This window comes from Thermobia domestica, chromosome 18, assembly GCF_964235325.1.
Source record: "Thermobia domestica chromosome 18, izTheDome1.hap1.1, whole genome shotgun sequence".
In the NCBI taxonomy this organism is placed as follows: domain Eukaryota; kingdom Metazoa; phylum Arthropoda; class Insecta; order Zygentoma; family Lepismatidae; genus Thermobia; species Thermobia domestica.
The window spans coordinates 70,943,358-70,967,913 of NC_137471.1; the positions used below are offsets into that span (position 1 = coordinate 70,943,358).

General features: G+C 35.8%; 1 protein-coding gene across 2 annotated transcripts in view; it reads right to left on the reverse strand.

Annotated features, from left to right (window-relative positions):
• The window catches only part of LOC145675580 (uncharacterized), a 162,465-nt gene that overhangs the window by 21,573 nt on the left and 116,336 nt on the right, over nt 1-24,556 (reverse strand). For both annotated transcript variants that reach the window (XM_081746103.1, XM_081746102.1), the window contains exons 6-9: nt 18,160-18,265; nt 9,881-10,024; nt 5,948-6,633; nt 3,746-4,006 (exon numbers count right to left, since the gene is read on the reverse strand). In XM_081746103.1, the coding sequence (XP_081602229.1) occupies nt 3,746-4,006; nt 5,948-6,633; nt 9,881-10,024; nt 18,160-18,265 (1,197 nt within the window). The remainder of the gene's footprint in view (nt 1-3,745; nt 4,007-5,947; nt 6,634-9,880; nt 10,025-18,159; nt 18,266-24,556) is intronic.

Below are 24,556 nucleotides of genomic sequence, written 5' to 3' on the forward strand. Positions count from 1 at the left end.
TCCGTACTACCTCAGAAGAAAAAGAATAGTTAACTTTTATTTATATGATTACCATGGCATTTAACACTTTTTACATGTCATTCATTCGTAATTTTGAATACACCCAAAAATGTTAACTATTTCTCTACCTTTCTACTATCCTTCTAGTTCTTTTATTTACAGATGAACTTTATTTTGACATTATTTTTCATTACTTCGTATCTTTCTAATGAAAAAAGAAGACTGATAACTTATTTCTCTGTAATGAAATATTTTAATCTAATTAAATATTGAATTATTTCATCAACGTATTTCCTTCTGCAATAAATAATGAAACAGCATTCCATTTATTATAGCTCTGCAAATTATATATACACTTTTAACAACTGTTATCCAGCATAAATTTCAGGACATTTTCAGTTCATAAATAATTTCCAGGATTTTCACCATTTTTCTGCTTTCCATGACTTTTCCAGGGCGTTTCCACGACACACTTTTATTTCCAGGTTTTCCAGGACGCGTGTGGGAACCCTGCATATTATGTACAGCAATACTGGAAGGCGTTGGGACATGTTGGTGAATACCAATACATCTCTATGCCTAACCAATACTGCTGTATACACTGTTGAAAAAAAAATGCTAACACAGCTTGCGTTATAAGAAACTAGAGCATGGCAAGGTTCCTCAGCTCAGCTTTATTGGGAAAGACTAAGCACAAAGAAAAAAAAGAATGGACATGAGAGGATAGGAAAAAACAAATTAAAAAAAAAAATAATAGTGAGAATTAGTGCTAGTCCCTGAGAAAAAAATGCGAAGATACATTTAGCATACTGCTAATATGTAGCAATTTAGCCTTTGGCTTGAATTTTTAATAATTCAACCATTGAAAAATATAGGAAATAAAGGACAAGATTAAAATATAGGACATATATAGGACAAATACACACAAATTTCCAAAATATAGGAAAAAATAGGACAACTGGGAGCCCTGCCTTATTTCCTGGCCAATACACTAAGAAACGAAAATAATCTAAAAATAACCTGTACCAAGTTTAGACAAAAGTATTGAAATAAAACTTGACACCATTGTCAGTATACACGTAAAAGCTGCAAAAACGCGAGATCTAAGGTGGATGTAGTATGATGTATGATGGTTTGAAATATCCATGTTTTAACCATTCTTTTTGTTTGTTTCAGATGGAAAGGACTACAAACGAGAATAGTATAATCGTTGTGAGTCTGCATATGGCAGGTAAGACCGCAACTGAGATATTCAATCAACCACATGCAACCACTCGGGATTACCCAGGTGTTCGTCTACCGGACCTAGAGGTATCGAGCTGGCAGGCGTCCACTGTCACGGATCATCCACGTTCGGGTTATTCGCATAGTGTAAGAACTCCACAGACTACCAGAAATGTGCGCATTTAACTGCAAAGAAATCGAGTGCGGAAGTAAAGTGTCGTGGCGAAGTAACTGAGAATACAGCAACTGAACTGTCCTGGGTACTGCGTGAGGACTTAGAGGTTTGGAACTACAAACGTTGGGAAAGAGATTTCCTAACTCTGCAGCTACGGCGGAAAAGGGTTATAATAGCACATTGGCTTCTTCAGCGGTTCACGAGTGATTTCTACCACTTTCCGGTTACATACGAAAGTAATCTTCACCTCTGAGACGTCTCTGAACGCCCAAAAGGATCACGTGTATGTAACATCATCCAAGGAAATCGCTGCGATCACTCCTAGTTTGTAATAAGCGAAACATCCTGGTGCTGTGAAAGTGTGATGACTGGTCTCGTATCAAAAAGTCACAAAGCTCGACTTCAGCGAAACCGAAATGAAAATGCGTGCTGTGAACTTAGTCTTATGTTCTGACGTTTCTAGTTGACCCTCTTGGTCATATCTTCTTTGTCAATAGGCATTGAGGGTCTTCCAACAGGATTCAGCTCTGCCCAATAGAGGCCAACACAAATGTAGCACCACTGGCTGGTAGCCCCAAACTTCACTCCTTTGACTATGATCTCTAGTTCAAATTGGAGATCAAGATCTACTCGAAGTGAAATTCTGCTATTGCGTCGCTGAAACATGCTCTTGTGCAAGCAGCAGCAGCTTGTCCTGAAGTGAAATTTTGGAAATGGCTTTATTGTTTTTTGAAGTATTTACCTTTACGATCAATAGTCTTCTGAATAAGCTCAAATCGATTTTGAAAGCATTTTTTCTATTCTGAGGCTGCTACTTCAGAAACCGCTGTTCGGAATGCATCAACAACTGCTTCAGGCGACATAAATCACTCATCACGTATCTTATTTTTCATGTGTGGGAGCTAAAAGAAGTCATTAGGTGATAAATCAGATGAGTACGGAGAATAAGTCAATACATTTTTACTGGACAAAACATAAATAGTTCGGTTTATTGAATAGGAGCTGGCGTTGTCGTAATGCAGAATAATGCGACGTTGGCTTTGTTTTACGCAATTCATTGATCACCGCTGGCAAACAAATTGTCATATGCCACTCAATATTTACAGTTTTTTGATCTTCTAAAGCTATGATTATCATATGTTCCCTATAGCCGAAGAAGCAAACACCCATTTGCTTGACAGCACTCTTCGAACGAACAACTTTTGTTCGTTTCAGCTCAGTTTGATACCACGAACAGTGGATTGCTGTTTAGTTTCCGGTTCGAATCAATAGATCCAAGTTTCGTCCCCTGTAACTATGTAGTACCCAAAATTCAACTTCGGTTGAATTTTTTGAGCATTTCTTTACACTGATTGACACGAGCCTGTTTATATAATCTTCTGTGGGATCCATCGGCTTGAAAGTTTAAGTACGTTCAGGTGACCACGCGAAATCTCACGTATTGTTTTCATATGCTCAAGGATGCCTTAAACTCACGGTGTGTCACATGCCAATCTGTCAATCATTTCACACGCAACATTACTGGCACCAACAGACGTGGATGGACAACTTTCACTAAATTTATCACAGAAATATGCGACCACGCTAGAATGCGGAAAGCCAATAGCATTCATGGAGCTTCAATCCCGAAAAGCTAAATGAAGTCGCTTTGTTTCGGTTTTAAAGTACATTTAAAACAAACAAACAAACAAACAAACAAACAAGAAAAAAAAACCCTCCAAAGTATTCACGAGAAATTTCCATTTCCCACACAAAACTACTTCTTCAAACTGCTGTGAGAAATAAATTAATAGGCCTAAACAAACAATCAAAGATAATTTAAGCATAGAAATGTCTGTTTTTTTCGAATTTTATAATGGTAGAACTACTAGCGCTACTGTATGTGGTAGTTTGCAAAAACTTTTCCAGCAACCCTCGCACCAATTTCAAAACGTTATTTTTTGTGGGTTCCATTGATGACACTGCAAGTTTGGTTACCCATATTACTTGTGTCACTTAGCAGGTTGAGCGTGCATAATTCACCCAGTTTCTCATCCCTTTCACCCCTGTGATTTCCACTTAGTTCCTGAACTAACTAAATAACTAACTAACTAACTAAATAAATAAATAAAATTACATAATAACAAGAAGCCCCGCAAAAAAGGAATTACTTCCGATGATATATTGGTCGTAATTTTACACAAGCTTATTATTTTGCCATTTTATCATAAAAACTACAATTATAAATCACAAATACAAACTTATATGATACTCCATGCTGCGCTAAATTAGAACCTTGATATCTACGAAATATAAACTCATAAAATGTCACAAAGAAATATGTATTATATCATACATATGAATTACCTGCTGTTGTCTTCGCTCGATCCATCTTTTGGTGATCTCTCATTTTTCCTCTTCTGTTCTCCTTTCACAGGAGAAACATCCGATTCCGTGTCTTGGCTCTTTGCCTTCATTCGCTGGCGTAACCTCTTCTGATAATATGGATCTTTTTCACTTTGCTTCACATACTGCTTTTCCGGGCGGTTGGCTCCCCACTTCGGTCGATCTTCTAACTTCAGTGTCTGACCTGCTGGCCGAGATGATGTTTTCTTTCCTTTGTCACTTCTGAAATTAGGTATACAGTACATATAAATCAGAAGTACCAATATAATTTTTGTGGCTGTAACTACATTCTACTCTGACTTTTATTACTTGCAATGGATGGGTCAAACGTAACGTACGAGGCGAATCCGGAAAGTAAGTTTACAACATCTAGTATTTAACCAAAACATTGTATCTGACATGGGTACTACAACGTATTTAGTGATACCAGGATTATTTTTCGACGTAATTGCCGCCATAATCCAAACACGTGTTAACTGAAAATACTAGTTCCTGTATTCCACACTCACAGGATTCTAGTGCCAGCTGCTGGACTCACATTTCAATTTCGTTGTCGATCTCTTCATCGTCATAGAAGTGTTGTTCAGCAAGATGTTTTTACAGGTGTTCCCATAAACTGGAACAAGTGCTTTGTGAATATCCTTTGGCTGCTTACCTTGAGCTTGGACAAACTGTACGACGGAGCACACTTTATACTTGGCGGGACTTTGAATCGTGCAATCATTGTAAACACGTGTTACTCGCACTAGACCCCATACAGCAATGAGGAACAGCCGCGAGAGTGAAACGGAAGGCTGACAGTCAAAGTGAGTATAGCCAACTTACGCACGAAAACATGACTAATCCGCCTGCAGGGATTGTGACTTTTTTTTTTTTAACAGCCACCTATATAGTTCCGGGAAGTACAGAATATGTCCCGGAGATTGATGGTTACTACCCAAAGATGTAACCAGGCTAGGGCGGTAAGTCGAGAAACAGCCCCCTTATCCTACACCGTCTCGGAGTATGGAGCATCGTGAAAGTGCTGTCGTTCTCATGAAACATCCGAACACCTTCATCAAACCGTTAGCGCTAAAGTTGTTATGCGCCCCAAGGTCACAAGACGCACGAAAAGGCCAACTCGCTTGTGGACCGAGCACACCAGATACCTCTCCATGAGACAGACAGTAACCCGAGGCCAATGATCTAAATATACCTTCACCTTCTCCCGAAGCTGGGGGTTACGGTAGTATTTTAGGTGGTTCAGATGGTGAGAAGTGTTCAAGCCCTAGACACCACTCGCATGTATATTACTGTCGCCTTGGATGGAATGAATATCAGGCGCTCTCAATCCTTCTGAGGCTAGAATGTGGGATTCCCTCACCACAGTTTTACCCTTTAAGATCCTCATGCAGCGCGTCACAGGTGAAATCATGATCTTCATCGGAATTCCGCGGATCTTACCACAATTCTGGATGGTGTGGGTGGCTGACTCATTGACTCCAAAGCTGGCCCAGCAGTCAGTGGGCAACCCATACCTCCCAGGACCCATCGAAGTTCGGATCAAATTAGGAACACAGTTAAACCCTTACATGAATGTAGTTTACATAGTCATTTCGGGAAATCCCAAGAACATCACCTTCCCATGACACAAAAATACCATAATGAAATCCTGAGCATAAATAAACAAACATTAAAGTGAAAATTTAGAAAGTTGAAGAAAAAGAATTGTTAACATTAACATTATTGTCATTTATTAACGAATACCTAAATATTGACACTAGTTTTTGTCGTTTTAGTTAACGAAATACCCATATACAAGTACAAGTGGTCATACCGATTCTAGTAAATATGACGTTCCGTGAGCGATGTATGTCAATTGTACTTTCTACTTGTAATTGTAAATTTCTACTTATTAATGATGTTTCTTCTACATATTTTTCCGTGAGAAGAGAGATATTTACTAATATGATTTTCCTTAAATAAGAATTTACATGCACCATGCATATAGTATTATTTTTCGGGACAAGATTAATCTTTCGTTTAATGCGGGAAGTCGATATAGGGATTGTACTCTTTGCCTAAGTTCGTTACTTTCTATAGAACCAACAGTGAGACCAAGTTAAAGGGTATTCACTACATATTTAGTAGATTTTGCCAAAAAATGACAAGTTCTCTACTTACCCTGTGCCATTTTTCTTCATTCCGTCTCCTCCTGCAGTAATCCCTTTTTTCCCTTTAGCGTCAGTTTGTGTCCCGGATTCTCGTCCTTGAAAGTCTTGAAGGTTAGCGGCATTTAAGAAGCAATTCTGGATATACTGAGCTGCACTATTCAAACCTGTTCCGCCTGACATCACCAAGGCAAGTTTTAAATTAGGAGCCACTTCTTGTCCTAACAACATTAGAGCATCCACTCCCAATTGTTGTTCCACAGGCCTTCCAGGTACCGACACAGGAACAAGCCCTGGCGACAATGTTGGTATTGTTGGCATTGGAGCTAAAGTGGTAACGGCAGGGGTTTGTAAAGTGACCATCGGAGTAGAGGAAAGAGCTGGCATTGAAAAGGGAGGTATAATTGGAATTGCTGGAATGGCACCAGAAGAATCAACAGATGCGGACTCCTCTTTGTATGATTTTTCTTTCACTGAGTTTGAATGTTGTGTTTTTCGCGATGTGCTATCAGAAGCTCTTGTATTGGAATTTCTGTTGCTGTACTTGTTAGTAACTTCTTTCTTCCTTGGTGTATCAATGTCTTCAACCTCTTTCTCCTTTAGGAAACTTCGTCTTCTTGCAAGCTTTGATTCTTTCGCTTCTTCTTCTGCTCTACGCAATGCCTCTCGCATCGCTTCCGCTTTTCTAGCTTCTTCTTCCTGAAAAAAATTGAAGCATACACACACTTACTACAAAGAAATCTAGAAAGAAATGGATATAATTTATTAGTTTAACGTCTCACGTTTATCCCCTTTAGGCTAAAGAAGACAAATAATTAATGAAAGTGAATGGTTGTAAAATTATTTTTTTCTGCCCTCCCACTGGAAATTGAAAATAAAATAAAATGAAATGAAATCTTTAAGTTTAACGTCCCACGATTATGCCGGTTAGGCTAAAGGAGACGGTGACAATGAGAAATGAGTGAAATGGTGGAATGAAGAAAGTGGGAGGAAACGGGAGAACCCCGAGAAAACCCACGAGCACGGTGTTTGTCCACCACAAAGTACACACGGCGCGAGCTGGGATCGAACCAGGGACCCCAAGCACCGGAGGTGAACGCTCTACCACTGAACCACTGAACGCCCCCCCCCCCACTGGGAATTGAATCGGGGCCATGTACATCAAAAGCGCATGAGCTAGCCACTAGATCAGCAGAAAGGTCAAAAGAAATCTCGAAGCAGGGACAGAAAACGAATCAGTCTAGAAAATAGTGAAAGTATTATTACATAACTTAGCGTTTCTGAAACTTTATTTTCAGTAAGAGGGGGGGGGGGGGAGAAGGATTTCTGTTAGAATGTTTTACAGACCACTCTACTCTTTGTTGTCTTATCATTAATTTATCATTTTATTAAATTTATAAATTTTTAAGCATATACCAAGGATGACATTTTTAGATTTCTGGGCTTTCGGCATCTATGGCCATTTAGCCCGTCACGTATGAGGGATGACATCTCTCGGCGAGCAACTACCAGGGGAAAGGGAAGGAAAAAAGCATTGGGAAAGGAAGGTAGTGGCCTGGGACCTATAAGTTAGGTACCACCTCGGCATTTGCCTGGTGTGAATGACGTAAACCCAGAAAAACCTCATTCAGGATAGCAACCGTGTACTTTTTCAACCGAGTGCCACCACCAGGAATCGAATCCGGGACCGCTTGCACCGAAGGTGAGAGCGTCAGCGACTACGCTAGGCAGGGCCAGAAGCATATACAATATACTTATAGTTTTGAAATAGTATTAATTAAAATTTCCGTAACTCTATATTAGTATTAACAGAAGAAACACGTTTTATTTTTCTACTGATTCATTTTTTAATAATTAACGACTGTCAAGATTATTTTATAATGAATATGTCTATATATTCTTAAGGCTATGGACAAACGACTATTTTTCCTGAAAGAGGAAATACCTTCCTTTATCTCCCGTGGCTTAGTAACTGCAAACTTCACTAAAGTTCACGAAAGAGTTAATGCTACCAGATTTCTACGTTAAATTATTTTTTTTCCTCTCAGTTTGAAAGTACTCATTCTAAATTGTCATATGAGACCAGCTAAAGTACAAACTAATTTTTTAATTCAACCTAGATAGCAAGTAGCATTATATTCGAATTTGAAAGTTTTCCTGAATTTGAAAGATATCTTCATTTGCTGTCTACGGAAAAACAGGCTGACGAAGAATCTCATTTTCTTAAAGGATTCTCTGTTCTTCAAAATTACTTTTTTTTAAAAAAGGTAGAAAGAAAAGAACAACACTGCCTCTAAAACGGTACACATTTATTCTCAACTCCTACAAAAGACTTATTTTGGTGTTCTCCGAGCTTCACAGTTTTCCAGATTTTGCAAGCTATAGCAAAATAAATCAGGAACTTGTAAATTTAAGCATAAATTCTTCGAAGCGCGCACGCGCACGCACGCACACACACACACACACACACACACACACAAAAGAAAAAGAAAGAAAGAAAGAAAAGAAACAACATAATGACTTAGGTCTTCATCCATTAATGATCAGTAAGCATATACGAAAAAAATAGAAATATGTTTTTGTTTTCTACTATTTTGAAAATTAAAGAAACAAAGAGAGGAAAATGAAAATCTTAGTTCAGAATGCTTTCACAATAAACTTCGTTCCTTATAGAACGGTTAAATTTATTGTTTATGACCACTAATGTTGTCAATACTTATTAGTTGGTAAGTTTCAGTTCTCTACTTTTCCTCGACATTTTATTCATAGTGACTGTAGTGAAGTAGTGTCGTGGTTTTACATATAAATGAATGTCGTAAAAAAAAAAAAGGGGGGGGGGATGTGAGTGCAATGAACTTATTGTTTGGATATACCGTTATCTGGAAAAAATTAAAGCTGACCGTTTCGCGGGATACTGTGACGTGCACCTAGACGAAGGTACACGTAACTTCAGACAACAGAGGGGAAGCGATCGTTATTATGCACTGTGGTGGCCAATTTGGTTCCGTCGATGATGCTTTATTGATAAGTGACAAGACAACGTCTGATGTTCCTTCTGACTATCACGGGACAATAAAAGCAGAAATTTTCGAGCATTTGTTTGAAAACTCCATTCTACAACGCTTAGAGGAGCTATCAGTTATAGTGTTGGATAATGCCCCTTACCATATTCGTATAATTAATCTGAAGCCCAATTCTTCGTGGAGAAAAGGAACTATTCTTAATTATACGCAAACGCACAATATCAGCGTACCTAGTCCGGCCCCGACAATACCTGTTCTTCTCAAATTATTGATGAAAAACTGCCTGCCAACAAACAAAAGAAGAAAAAAGGTGCACAAACTGAAACAGTTGACAAACTGGCAGCAATATATAGGCATGTTTTAAGATTACCTCCAAATCATTGCGTACTTAACTCAATTGAAATGGTATGTCACAACTGAAACGGACGGTAGCATCCCAAAGTTTGAAAGATGAACCTCTACCAAAACTGGTGTCACTATTAAACAGTACGTTTAGCAAAATTAGTGTTGAAAATTGGAGAAATTAGATAACACACATGGATGGTAATGAAGACAGCTATACAGATCTTCAGTTTGTTTCCAATAACTAAAGGAGAATTTTAATCGAAATAACAGATGCGTCTAGTGGAAATAACAAACGATGCTAACCTAGATCAGGAGAAGCGCTTTTTAAGATAAGACGGTACATTATACTTTTTATATTCTCTTATTTTTGTAATTATGTAATATTTGCGGCCGATAATTGTTTAATAAAGATTTAACTTGCGGGACGTGAGTGTGATTGTAGATAATCTCAAGGTAGTTAATATTATTTAGTTTTTCTTGTATCCATAATTCCATTTCAATACTACCTCGATTTGATGAAAAGTATAACGGTAAAAACCTAAGTCGTACATAAATAAGTAAACAAAAATTTCACTTACCTCTTTCTCCTTAATTTTCCTTTGCTCTTCTTCGTACCTCCTCTTTTCTTTCTCTCGTTCTCTTTTAACCCTTTCTTCTTCTTCTCTTTCTTCTCTCAATCTTCGTTCTCTTTCCTCTTTCCGCTTCCTTTCGCGCTCTTCCAACTGCAAGAATTGAAATAATTTACTCTTAGTTACTTAAAGAATGTAAGGAACATTTAATTATATTTTTACTCCCTTCCATGCTTCCTGAGGACAGATATTTGGGAATAGCCCTTCGATATATTTCAAAGGCTAATTGGTGCTCTACTTCTAGTAGTAATAGACTGCGAATTTTACATGTTCTTCTTTCTACTCATATTTTAGATTCATTGGAATCTTCTGTGAGTCATAAAAGCTTAAAGTTGACAGTAAATTAACGAAACAAATGTATAGAACAGAGTTAAGGTTTAATACTCCTGTCTAATTAGCTTATGAACATAAGTCATTATTTTACATGCACCTCAACTATGGTCATCTATAGATTTGATGAGACACACTGTTAACATCTTCATTTTTACTAAAATTGTCGCTGAATTCCTATACTGTCAATGGACTGAACTTATGTCACCAAACGATGTTTATGAAGTCACTAAACCCATATATTTTGAATCTAATTTAACTTACTTTAATATCTAGAAACATTATAAATATTTAGTCACTGATGGGAATTTCAAACTTGAAAAAATGAAACTGAATGAAAACAACAAGATTATTTTTTCCACAAGGCCCCTGGTAATTGTGCTTCCTTATGGGCGGCCCTGATTTCAATAAATAACAGCTTTCACACAACAAAAAATGTGCAATCTGCTGCTGATCAGAAGAACAAGTCTGATACGTCTGAAATATATTGCAAATGAATACTAAAATATCTGTCCTCAAGTTTATTACAGCCATGTAGACGACTACTTTTTATTTTTCTTTCTTACCACAGTTATCTTTTATAAATAAATAGTATATATCAGAGATGTTCACCTTCGCGAGGGCGATGAACAACTCCCTTCGCGAGGGCGAGGGTGAATGAGGGCGAGAACAAGTCTTCAGCACGAGGATGACGGACAACCCCCTTCGCGAGGGCGAGGACCAACTGTCACTGCGAGGGTGCGTGAGGGTCAACTTCCACTGCGATGGCGAGGAACAATAACCTTCGCAAGAACGAGGGCACGCGAGGGAGAAGGACAAGCTTCCTTAACAACAACTATTTTGAATTTGCTGTTTGATCATTTTTGGAGAAATATAATATTTAGCATAATATCTGCCATATTCCCTAGATGAAAAGTTGATGTCATAGCAAGATTATAGATTGGTCATATTCTTCCTTTTATTTAATTCCAGTAGACAATTTCCCTTGTGTACTTCTACATAATTATTAAAAATAATAATGCAAATGAATATAATATTTGCATGTCACTCATGAAAGTTTCCGGATAGAAATAGAGCTACGTTTAGAAGCGAGTGTGCCTCATTGTTGTCCTGCCTGTGCTAGAGACTATTTATATAAAAAGTGTCTACACTGTCATGTTTAAAGAGTACTGGTAGACAGACAGTCACTTACGTCATTCAGCAGTAAATGACATAATCTTAAGAGCGCTGATACCTGAGCAAACACGAGAGAACCAACAGAATGCAGTAGATCAGATGAAAAAACATTTTATGGAATGACTTTTGTTCGTAGATGCCATTTTGCACTGGGCTCGCTCGAGCTTACGCTCACTTCTTTCAATTGGGCTCGCGCTTAATTATTAAATTAATAGTTTGTATTAAGTTTCTGGAAACAAGCAATATGTTCTGAAGTTGATTGAGCAGTAGTTTATTTCTTTACGGTTCCAACTTCTGGTGTAAAAATAGATATTAAGTGATACGATAGTCCATGAACACTCAAATGGTATAGCCTCAGTGCGATTCCTTTGTATGTTTTTTTCTCTTCTGCCACCCAAAACCAAGTTTTATATGCTCAAAGACAGATATATATATATATACAGTAAAACCTGTGAACTTGGCCACTTCTCTAAGTTGGCCACCTGCTTATCTTGGCCTGGTTCGTGTTGAACCTGCATTTTCCCACCAGACATTCGTTACTTATTACTCTGTAAGTTGGCCACCTGTCTATCTTGGAAGTTGGCCACATTGAAGCAATGTTTACCTATGATGATAATGATAAATTTACCTGCGTATCTTGGCCACGCAAAATACCGTTTTGTAATTTTTCTTAACTCTTTCGTATTCCCATATGAGAGGCAGATGTTCTGTATGAGAGGGCACAAAGAAACATGGATTCGCACGATTTGTTCTTGGAGGTCAATGGCCAGAACACTACCCTCATAAAGGGTTGGTGAAGGAAGATGTGAATATGAAAAAGCACGTACAGGAATTCAGGAAATGGTTATACGTATTTGTTTACCCTGTCTGTTTTGGAAAAATCATTAGCTATATCAGCTCCGTTCATTAGTGGTGAGCTTTAGTAATTCCGGAAAATTCTCAAGGTTAAAGCTAACCATGTCAATTGTCAAGTATTGGCACCTGACGGCTTGTCGAAAGGTAGCGGAAGTTTGGAAATATGAATTCCCATAAGATTTTCTCAAAACATATTTTGCTCCGAGGTAACAAGAAGTAGTTAACTACAAAATTAGAACGTGTATATGTGCTAAAAAGGAATAAAAGAAGTACCATGGTGAATAAATTTGGAATGAACCATAATCAATAAATTTGTATAATAACTGATTTGCTATTTTTTCGATTGGTATCTACAGAAAATATTTGCCAATGTCGAAAAAAAGACACATAAACTGCATATAAATTGTTCAATTTATAATTTTGCTTTTCTTGTTTTCAATCTGAAATGAAATCTTTACGTCCCACGTTTATGCCGGGTAGGCTAAAGGAGACGGTGATAATGAGAAATGAGTAAAATGGTGGAATAAAGAAAGTGGGAGAACCCCGAGGAAACCCACGCACACGGTATCTGTCCACCACAAAGTTCACTTGACGTGAGCTGGGATCTAACCAGAGACCCCAAGCACCAGAAGTGAACGCTCTACCATTGAACCACTGCGGCCCCTGTTTTCAATCTAAGTAACTCAGTATCAATTTCACAATACGAACTTCAATAAACTGCGTGAATATGTTTCTATTATATGGTTGTTTGTGTTATTGCGCTTTCAATCCGAATAACTAAGTATACCAGACTAGTTTTCAGGAAGATAAAGGTACATCTATTAAACATACTGTAGTACTTTTTTCTAGTACTGTACATTGTTATGATTACTCTATATACATTATTTAAAAGTAGCTATGCTGCCATTGCTTATTAAAATTTTACAATCCTATCTTAAAAATATACCAACCACACTTATTTTCTGTAAGTTGGCCACCTGTCTAAGTTGGCCACTTTTCAACGGAACCGATGGTGGCCAACATAAACAGGTTTCACTGTATATATATATATATATATATATATATATATATATATATATATGTGTGTGTGTGTGTGTGTGGTGTGTCTTGCGGCAACATACCTAGGTATATTTGCAAGTTAGTCGGGAACCTGGGGTCCCGTAATAGTGTTTCCAATCGGACTCTGCACCTTCTAAGTCCATTAGATTATCTTTTTTCCCCTACTTTGAAGCAAAACTTCTAATTTTTAACTATAAGTATGTGTTTGAAGACATATTGTACATTCCTGCTAAAAGACATTAAATATGATAATTTCTTAATTAGTTCTTATGCAATAGTAATAAAGTTCGGTCGAACACACGTTCTTATCATTTTATTATTATTATTATTATTATTATTATTATTATTATTATTATTATTATTATTATTATTAGACAATAGACAATATTACCTACTCACCAATCAACACGCATTTCTTGGAAAGGTTTTCAGAACGAACCTTCAATTTACGGTACCCGAAGAAAAGTTTTTATCTGCAGCTATAACGCCTACAGGTAATCTAGGACAGGAATCCAGGATAGCACTGGATTCACGACGGGCTCTTGGGAGAGTAGTGAAAGGTTTCTCCGATCTGAAGCTGCCGCAATATGGTGTCGCTAGGGGAAGGGGCAAATGACACTTCGTCCTGTGCTGACGCAGAGATTTCTTTGAATTTAGTAGAGGTGTCTTCCTCATCACCTTAGTAAAAATAGAAACTAACTTCTACACACAAAGGCAATATTAAAAAAATGGGTCAATGATTTTTGCACATAAGAACTATATATACACCACATATTACAAAGGGTGTTATTGTTGGAATTGTAATCGAGTTTCCACCGAAAAAATGTAAAGGAAACTCTATTCAAATTTTATCTGAACATATTCATGGTAATATTAAGCGTGGAGTAGTCAATGATTTGTTCCATTTTAGGTGATCCGGAATAAGTTATGCGATGGTATGTTTAGTTTTCTTTGTATAGGACGTATGTTAAGAAAATAATTCAGCAAAATAGGCTGGAAAATTGAGGATTTGATCTTCGTGAGGGAGGCCCTTGCGAGAGATTCCTCACCCTCAAATAACGTCATCCTCAATGATATGAGGGCGAGGGCGAGCGAGGGCGATGGACAACCATTCTCGCGAGGGCGAGGGTGAACGAGGGCGATGGATAATTCCCTTCGCGAGGACGAGGGTGAGTGAGGTCGGAGTAAAATGAACATAATGAACATCTATGGTATATATATATATATATATATATATATTACATAGCGAATTTTTTTTTTCGAATTTCTTTGCTCCCAACCCCTAAATTGGTTCCATGTCGGACTCAATTTATCCATGAAAAAAATGGGCTCAATCGGAGAATATTTAACCGACCCCCAAGGGACCTAAAGTTTGAATGCATATCTAATATGTTAATATATAGGAAAAGTCTGGAATAAACCCTTCTTACTTTAAAGCGGCTGAAGGGAAAGGATTAAATCTTGGATACAGGGATTGGAAGTAATCCACATCTGACCCTGAGAAATAGCATGATGGCAGCCATTTTGAAGTTCTCAATTTTGTATTTGGACCAAAAATTTTAAATGGAAATGATGTTTTGTGACATCGTTTTTGGGTAACCTTTCATTACAAAAACATATCTTCCTATATTTTCAACTTATCTCTGGTCATTTAATTCTTTTTAGCTTTGAAATAATAGTTTATTATCTTTCAATATTGTTTTTTTTTTCTTTATAGATTACTGAAATATTAATAAACTATTACATACATGTAACAAGGAAATAATTATACATGGTGTTATATAATTACATCCCGTCGAAATACACACCAGCCTATATTGAAATTATTTATATGAAATGAAATTACATAAATAATATAATGAATGTTTAAAATGATAATAAAAGAAAGCTGAAGGCTGTGGATAACTAGCCAATTTTTGTAGCATCTGGATACTTTTTTCTGTGTTCACTGACTATCTGCAATATGTATTGTTTCTCTTTTTCGTACTTTGTTAAAATGTTCCCGTATTCATGTATCAGTTTCACACCTCTCTCTGCAACATGATTCACCACCACAATGCTTTTCAATATATTTAACCCACGTTGAAAGTTCACATCTTCTTTCCAAGTAGATGGGCATGTGCATTTGTTTCTTTACTTTATGGTTTAATTCAAATAAGGGAAACTATTCAACAATCTTATAAATCTGCAGCCCGTACAGAGATATAAACTCACAGAATATTAAGTTTTATTACTTCGGAGCTTTTATTTTCCATAGTTGGTAATTATTACATGTTCAGAGATAAGTAGAAAATAAAGGCAGACGTCTGTTTGTCGTCAAAAGCTATCTCAAAATGATATATCATACGAGGTCATTTCTATTTAAAATTTTGTGCCCGAATCCAAGATGATGGATGTAAAGATATGCCTCATCTCGGTTACTACTCAGTATCAGGTATGGATCTACTTCTACAACCTCTATCCAAGATATGATTCCTTTCCCTCAGCCATTTTTAAGTTACAAGAGTTTATTACAAACTTTTGCCATATACTATACATTGTAAATGCATTCAGATGTTTAGGTCGCTTGGGGGTCGGTTAAATATTCTTCGATTGAGCCCATTTTTTTCACACATTAATTTGGTCCGACATGGAAACAATATATATCGTTCTTCAAGTCAAATGCTAACATCCTACATTTTAAAGAAGAAATATTAGTTTTTGACAGTAAATTATACCTTGAGAATGAAACAACATTGTTACGAAATTGAATACATTTACAGTTTCTGAGAGTGAGGTTAACTTCGAGGAAGACAATTTAGGAGCTAATTCAGACTAATTTAAGAAGGAAGCATCAAACTTTTTATGATAGTAGTGAATCTAAGGTTAACGAATGTGCAGGAACGTAGCTAAGTGAGGGAAGGGGGGGGGGGAACCGGCCTCCTCAAATCTTGGCTTGGCCCTCTCAAATATTTATTTAAAATTATATGTTACAAATTGTTTTTATCCGACAATAAATGAAAAAAAATATTCACAGTAAACTGAAATTATTCATACTTCTAAGAAAAGGTTATTTTCTAAGTCCATTTACAGGTTACTCCTTAAACGCTAAATGAACAGTAATAAAATCAGTAACTTTAGGGGCCGGAGGTCATCTTCGTTAATATTGCGAGGTTCTTCCAGCCCTTAGAATGCTCAGAGTCTTATAGTCGACTTGAGGTACCGAGCGCTAAAAATCTATGTGAATGCACTTTCTGTAACCGACTAAGGCAAAACTTAAAGGTCGATTCGGCTCAGAGGCTAGGAGGATGCCTCTCCCCTATTGCTGGGCTTTGCAACATAGTACTTTGTTTTAATTGTTTTATGAGAAGGTATTTACTTTCTTATTTTTATGTTCAACAACGATTCTGCCAAAACAGAGAATAGAATGTCGACTACTTAGACCCTTATCTGTACTAGCAACATTGCGGCTGAGCGGGAAAGAGTCCGCAAATTATTAAGAGTACACTATATATATGGGAGTTATTTCATTTGCAAATATGCCCCCCCCCCCCAACTCAGAACTGGCTACGTCCCTGCGAATATGCGAAAGCGCTTTTGCTACAGTAGGTCTCAATTTCGAGAAAGCTCATTTAGAGGCGAATTTAGGAAAAGGGTAAACGATTTTCAGAATAAATTTGCGTCTCTGAATGCAAGAAAGCAATTAAACTAACTTAGAAAGCTACTCCAATTTCTTTAATGCAACAACGCTTGTCACTCAACCCTATGTATTTTATATTTAAAAAGAAAAATGCTGTTTATAAGGGATTCTTTCAAACTTATCTTCTAAAATAAAATGAATGAAATTTTCTACATTAAATTAGTCATGATTCAAAAGGCAACTACCATTTAAATATTTGTGGGATGTAAAAAGTTTGAATGAATCACATTACTAGTACAATGGGAGTGTAACTGTGTGGCTCCATATCTCTCTTAAATTAAAAACAAACTAGAAATTCCAAACAGGAATTATATACAATTTGATCACTCTAACGATTTTTTTTAACCTGAAAGATGTGCCTTTGCTGCTTCTACTTTTATATTCATCAAGTAAATGTTAAATATTTCAGAAATTGATTTTCGAATGCGCTTTTTTTTTTTTTTCGTATTATTTTTTGACTTAAGGGTCTTCACTACAGCGAAATTAAACTACCGCTAATTTTAGAGTTTTTCTGTAATATCTTCAAAACAAATAAAAATATTCGAAAAGTAGAAACGTAGCGAACTAGACTATACGATTTTGCATGTGATATCTTTACCACAATTCACCTATCCATTTTAGTATCCCGCTATTTACAGAACCCGCAAAAAATGCTAAATCTTTCTATAGTTACAAATCAAAAGCAGATAGATGAGTTGTGATAACGGTATCACATGCAAAATCTTATTATCTAGTTCACTACGTTTCTGCTTTTCGAGTATTTTTATTTGGTTTGAAGATATTACAGAAAAACTCTAAAATTAGCGGTAGTTTAATTTCGCTGTAGTGAAGAGCCTTAAGCTACTTCCTCAGGATTGATATGTAGTTTATTTTTCTTCATGTGATCCATCACGACACATGAGGTGATATATGATTACTTATGAACAATAAACATTTACAATTTTTTTTTTAAATTTATTTCTTGCTTATTAGCATTTGAAAAAAAAAATTGACGATCTATTACAGTAGGACACAATACTCAAAAGGGACAACATTTTATAGTACGAACGAAGACATAGGGCCTATATAATATTATCCTTAAGATATTATCATTATTACAGTTTTGAAAGACGATTATGTAAGTATTTACCTGCTCTCGAATTGCTTTCTGATGTTCCAGTGCACGCTGTCGTTTCTTTTCCCTTTCTGCCAATATATCTGGATCTAAAGGAGCATTCTGTCCACGAAGAAAGGTCCTAGATCAAAGGAGTATATAAGCATTAGAAAATTACATTAAATATTAAATTACATTTTTAATATTATAAGATTCGAATGAGAAACAAACTAATATGAAATGTATAGTCATGTCCGAAATGAATGCCGGATATCTCTAAATATTCTCTTGTAGAAATATAATTTGATAACGATTTCGCCCAGTATTTCTTATAATGTTAGTATGTATATAATCGGCAAAGACATGTATGTGATAAATTTCATGTCAAAAGAGCAGTAAATAAGAACAATAAAACGAAAATAAAATTTTCTTGTCCATTTAGCAACATTTTGTTTTACTCATTCTAATTTTCGTATTTATAATTGTTTTCCTATGAAATTTATCACAAATATACATTTCCCGATTATAACCATGGTAACAGTATTAGAAGTACCCTCCGAAATCACTATCAAATTATATTCCCACAACAAGACAGTTATAGATACGCGACAATCATTTTGGACATGAGTACACCACTATACTAACCTTCGATACATAATCTTCCAAGAAGTGGTGGTAAGGTTATAAACTGAAGAACAAGTAATAATCAACCTTGAAAAGAAAAATCCTTTCTCGCGGATTTTTGCTGTGATCCGAAGCGTTATCAAGATAAATGTAAGATAAAAATAAGGATGACAGGGAAAGCATAATGTACTAAGATACCTTACTATTTGCTTTCATAAGACTGAATATCATCGACGTCTTTTACACTGTAAGTTCAAACTCTTAGCAGGAAAGCAGACATCTGAACACAAATACTGTATTTGCTTGCATATATATATATATATATATATATATATATATATATATATATATATATATATATATCTGCAGCATATAATACACGTATTTTTAAAGATATAAAGTGATATTTTTCCAAGGAATATATGTAGAGTTATCTATGTTTAATTAAACGTATAATCGGGACGCACGTGTGTTTGGGAATGTCTGTAGCATCTACACTGAAACAACAAACAGAGGGAATGTATTCAAATTTATTAATGGACTGTACGTAACTAGAATGATCTTGAATAGCGTGAGGAAGCAAGAAACCACCAAATAACACAGAAAAACCAAAACATATTGAAATTAAAGTAATAATTATCTGTATCGGTGAATAAATCGTAGTTTTTTTTTCAATTATTTTCAAAGAAAATAAAGAGTGACGCGGCGAATACGGCACGTAAGGATATAACTGTGTTTTCCATCCTTTCTCCGCTGCTTATACCTTTCTCTCTCATTGTTTTATTGCCTTAATAATGCATTGGAATCATAATGAGAATTCGACAAGAAACATGTAGATTTTATTCAAAAGAGGTGTCACAATATGCTGGTGATGTAAATCTGATAGGCGATGATAGGAGAACAATAGAAATAAACGCAGAGGTCTTATTAAATGTTTGCAGGGACATGAGTTTACAAGTAAACACAGAGAAAAAAAAAGTACAAGACTCAGTTTTTCAATACTGATTGCCATACAGCGAAAACTGTAATAGGAGCCGACAAATGGGATTTTGATATGAATTTAGGATCGCAACAGCAGATTTTACGTCAGCTATTATTTTTCTACTGAAATCGGAAGTAGTAAAATCTAGTACAAATTCTGGTTTCAATATTGATTTGTGTACAGTAATAATTGTAAGAAGTAGAGAGAAACTATTTGATATGGATTCAGTGTACGAAGAAAGGTTCCATTTCTGACCTTATCTCACTATTGCAACGAAAGTTATAAATCTACTGTTTCCGGTACTAGTGTTGAATTCGCATAGTTTGGAAGTCTACCGTAGTTTCATAATATGCAACGAAACTGTTTATTTTATTTTATTTATTTATTTATTTATTTTTATTTTTCAACTTTTTCAGACTTCTTTTACTTATTATTACGTCCACGAATTAAAATTTATTTACCACGTTAACATTATTATCAAGATTGATTACGATGTTAGAGCTCCTTCGTGGCTAAGCGGATAACGTATGTGCCTTTAGCGTGGGAGACCCGGGTTCAATTCCCGGCGGGGGCTCATGTGGTTCGGATTCCACATTAATCAGTAGATCCACTCTTATATAGCTTCGCTGCTGAAAGGGACGTTAAACTCAAAATCAATCAATCAGTCAATTACGATGTTTCCGTTAATTCAATTTCCGGGAGGTAGGGGGAGGAATTTTATTAAGTACTTTGTCTTATCCTATAAGACACTAGAACAGAAGGTACGTAAAATGCGTCATAGCATCATAGCAAATGGCGAACTTTTCTTTTGTCAGAAGAGATGAAGAGTTGTTTATAACACACATATAAGTACATATAATACAACACTCCTTTAAAATGTGACTGTTGTCTCTATTTGTAGAAGCGATGGAAGATGAATTGCACAAGCCCATTCGTGCAGTTCACATAAGTACATGCAACCCCAACTGCAGCCAACAACACGAGGAGAAACATGGCTCAAGTAAGACTGTCTGATTTACCCACACTCAAATAAAAGTGTTCCGAAAAACTTAAATAATGTAATTATTTTTGCAGTGACTAAATCATGAAAGAAAAACAATGACCGTTAGAATAACAATAAGAAAATGGCAAGGTCATTCTTTCTCGGTGAAATTTCTTGGGATAGGTTAAGTTTGGTAACTAACTTAAATACGGTAAGTTTGGTAACAATTTAAATCAGTTGTTGCCACTACTGTTCGGCGGGATTTCAGTTTATTATGATTACTGCGGATGGCAAAGGATACCAACGTAATAACCAAGCTTGGGAATCGAACTTGGAATCAGTCCAGTGCCCGTGCATTGGCAGCTTCGCCAATAACAACATGATTGGATACAAAGTTATCGGCACACAAACGCTGTTACCATGCAATAAAGATCACTATAAGTTACTATTCTTGATCTCTGACCTACGTGAGGAATTAATGAATTTTGTTGATTGACACAATAATAATAATAATAATAATAATAATAATAATAATAATAATAATAATAATAATAATAATAATAAAGAAATCCTTAAATTAACGTTATGCAATGCTGAAAATATCAGTTACATTGACATTGAGTTATTTTCTGCTATTTGGTTCGTTTGTTTCTTGTTTTTTCTTCTTTCTTGTACCTGATATTTCTACCAGTGTAACAATTAGTAGTGGCAACGTCCACTGCACGTCTTGTTGAACGTCACTTCCGTTTTGCGCATTCTATGAAATTCAGTTATCCCAATCCTACCTATGGATAAAGTTCTAGAGATTTACTTTTTATGAACATGATTGTACAATTACGACTGTTAAACGTACTGGCATTGAACTAGACGTTCTACAGTTCTCAAATCGCGTGATTGGAAGTTGGAAAAGGCATTTGCTTAAGGCACGAAAACTATACTACGTAAATTACGATCACGATATTACAATGGTTTTCATTTTTATGATTCAAACTAAATAAATTGTATCATTTGATTCAACAGACTAAAACCGTGAAGAATATCGAATTTTCACCAATACACATTGAAACTAATAATTTCTGATTACGAAGTAAAAACTATAGGCATTCCTACAAGGTGACAAGTTATGATAGTATCAGAAAAAATACAATATAGCGTGACATGTTTTGTTTACGAAGTCCTACTCCACATCAGAATAAGTACAAGAACACGTAAATATATACGACTGCGTGGTGCGAAACATTCATATACAATTGCGGCTATTGATTCACAATTAAACGCAAGGTCAACACCCTTCATACCGAGTATTTTATACTTTCTGTCATATACTACTCTATCGATTAGCATCTAGTATGAAACAAACGTTACGAAAACTGTGTACCTAGGTACATGTTTAGCACGGCTCTCTTATATACACAATTTTTTAACGTGGAATGAAGTTTCATTGAAGAAAGTAGGTCTCATTGGATCTTCACAGTAACGTAAATAAATGAATGAATTGAAATAAATATGCACAATAGATTTTTTATACAGTAATCTCCAGACTTACGTATAAGTTAATGCGTTCCATAAACTTTTGCATAACATGAATTTTACGTAAGTTGAATTTGTAAATTACTTAAGTGTAGCTTCATTAGAAGCAGGCATATTTATTATTAGTATTGTATGTTTGCATTAGGGATGGCCAGATCCTGGAATTGTTACTTTCCGGAATTCGTAAAGTAAAATCGAAAAAAAAAAAATCCGAAATTCGGAAAATATCCAGAATTTAGAAAATTCTGGAATTAAGAAAAATTCAGGAATATTTTGGCCATCCCTAGTTTGTATATACATCATTATGTATTATTTACACTATTACTTTATAAATGAAACACCTAGCAGCAGTAATTACTCGGATACAAACTACAAAAGAGTGAAAAAATATAATTTATCTATAAAGATTTGTTTATATATATATATATTCCTTTATACAGACAAATGTATATTCCGCATACAGTCGTTACATACTGCAATGGACGTCAAAGACGCAAAGCAGTAACAATGTTCATATGGGATAGTAGTTGTAATTTTCGAGATTACAAAACTGCGAACTGTCCGAAGTTGCGTACTACTTAAGTCAGGGAGACGGTTACTGTACCCTAGTCATGAATTACCTAACCCTTTCAGACTCAACGTCCATTCCAATGAACATGAAGTTTATCATGTTATTTCTTACTTTTTTTATAATAGAATGTTTTAGTGAGAACATTTGGTACCTTAGATGGATACCAGATTGTACTATTAATTGGATATCTTGTCATCTGACGATTTTCTTTTTAATTCTCCGAAGTCTGAAAGGGTTAAACATTTGAAACTCATATATTTCTCAATTTAGTCAATCAACTTCTGACGTAAATAAGTAAGAGTGTCACGTGTACACCACGCAAAGGAGTTTGGTTTATATTGCGTGATATTTTCTTATTCAATATTGAAACAGGAAGAAACAGTAGATGTCTACCACTTCCGGTTTCAGTAGAGAAATTAGAGCGGAGATGGAAAATATCTTTGGAACATTTAACTGATTGCAGTAAACAGCTTCTTGCTATCTTTTATCGTTTTTGCTCTATAATGATCAATGTTAAAATCGGAATTGTTTTATTTCTACCACTTCTAGTCTAAATAATTTCACCTCCATCAACTAACTCGATTCCAAACATCTGACCATCTACATCCTAACCAAATTTGATGGTGATACATCAAGTCGTTCTTGAGATTTTTTTGTCTGCCGGACAGATAAGATAAATACAAGGTGTGATCAAAAAGTACGGTGAATGTAACCGCACAGTGCCATCTATCGATGTTGTATCCATTTCAACTAGTAAGCCTGGTAGTCTAAACCTTTGGTATAATCAATGTCGAGTTTGAACAAGTTGTGACATGTTAGTTAAGTTTCCAGAGGCAGAAAAGTGAGCACGTGTTAAGATTGTCTGTAGCGCGCCAACATTAAGTTTTGTTCTAAGCTGCAAAATAAAGTGTCAAAGCAGCTCACAAAATGTCAAAATCAGTGTATGGCGATAAAGCGGTGGCGTTGAAGTTTGTTTATGAGCGATTCAAAAGCGGCAAGGAGTCGGTTGAAATCAAGCAACGATCGAGATATCCTTCGACGTCGAGAACAGATGAAAACGTTAAAAAGTGGCACAAATAATTTGTTCAAACAGAACAATGAATATTCGAGAGCTTTTCGACAAACTAAACATCTCGTAATTGGTCCGTGAAAAGCATTTTAACTGTCGATTAAATGGCCAAATGGCTTCCTTCTTCACCACGAAAACGCACCGTGACACACCTTGCTTTTTATCCGCGAGTTTTTGGCCGGAAAGTGTTCCTGTCTATCCACGTCCACCTTACTCACTAGATTTAGTACCATGCGACTCTGGTTCTTCCAAAAATTAAAACCATGCTTATAGCAGGAAAACGTTTTGATACCATTCCTGACACTGAGAGGGCAATGACAGAATAGCTGAACGCCCTTCCAAGAGAAACCTTACAAAGCGCTTCGAGTCATGGATTCAACGTTGGGATAAATGCATTGCTAGCCAAGGACAGTATTTTGAAGGAGATTAAATCAAATTTCATATAAGCTTATTACTTTATTCAAATAAAATGATTCACCATACTTTTTGATCATATCTCGTATATAAAGCAGTACTGGTAAACCGAAGTCTAAAAAATTGAAAGATTACATCAATACAGTGAAATGATTGCAGCTTTCATTTCCACATTAAGAAAAATTATGTAGTAAAACAGGAGACAGTGATGGTTTAAAATAATTGCTAAGGAACTCTACTAAATATTGTGCTCCTGTCTAG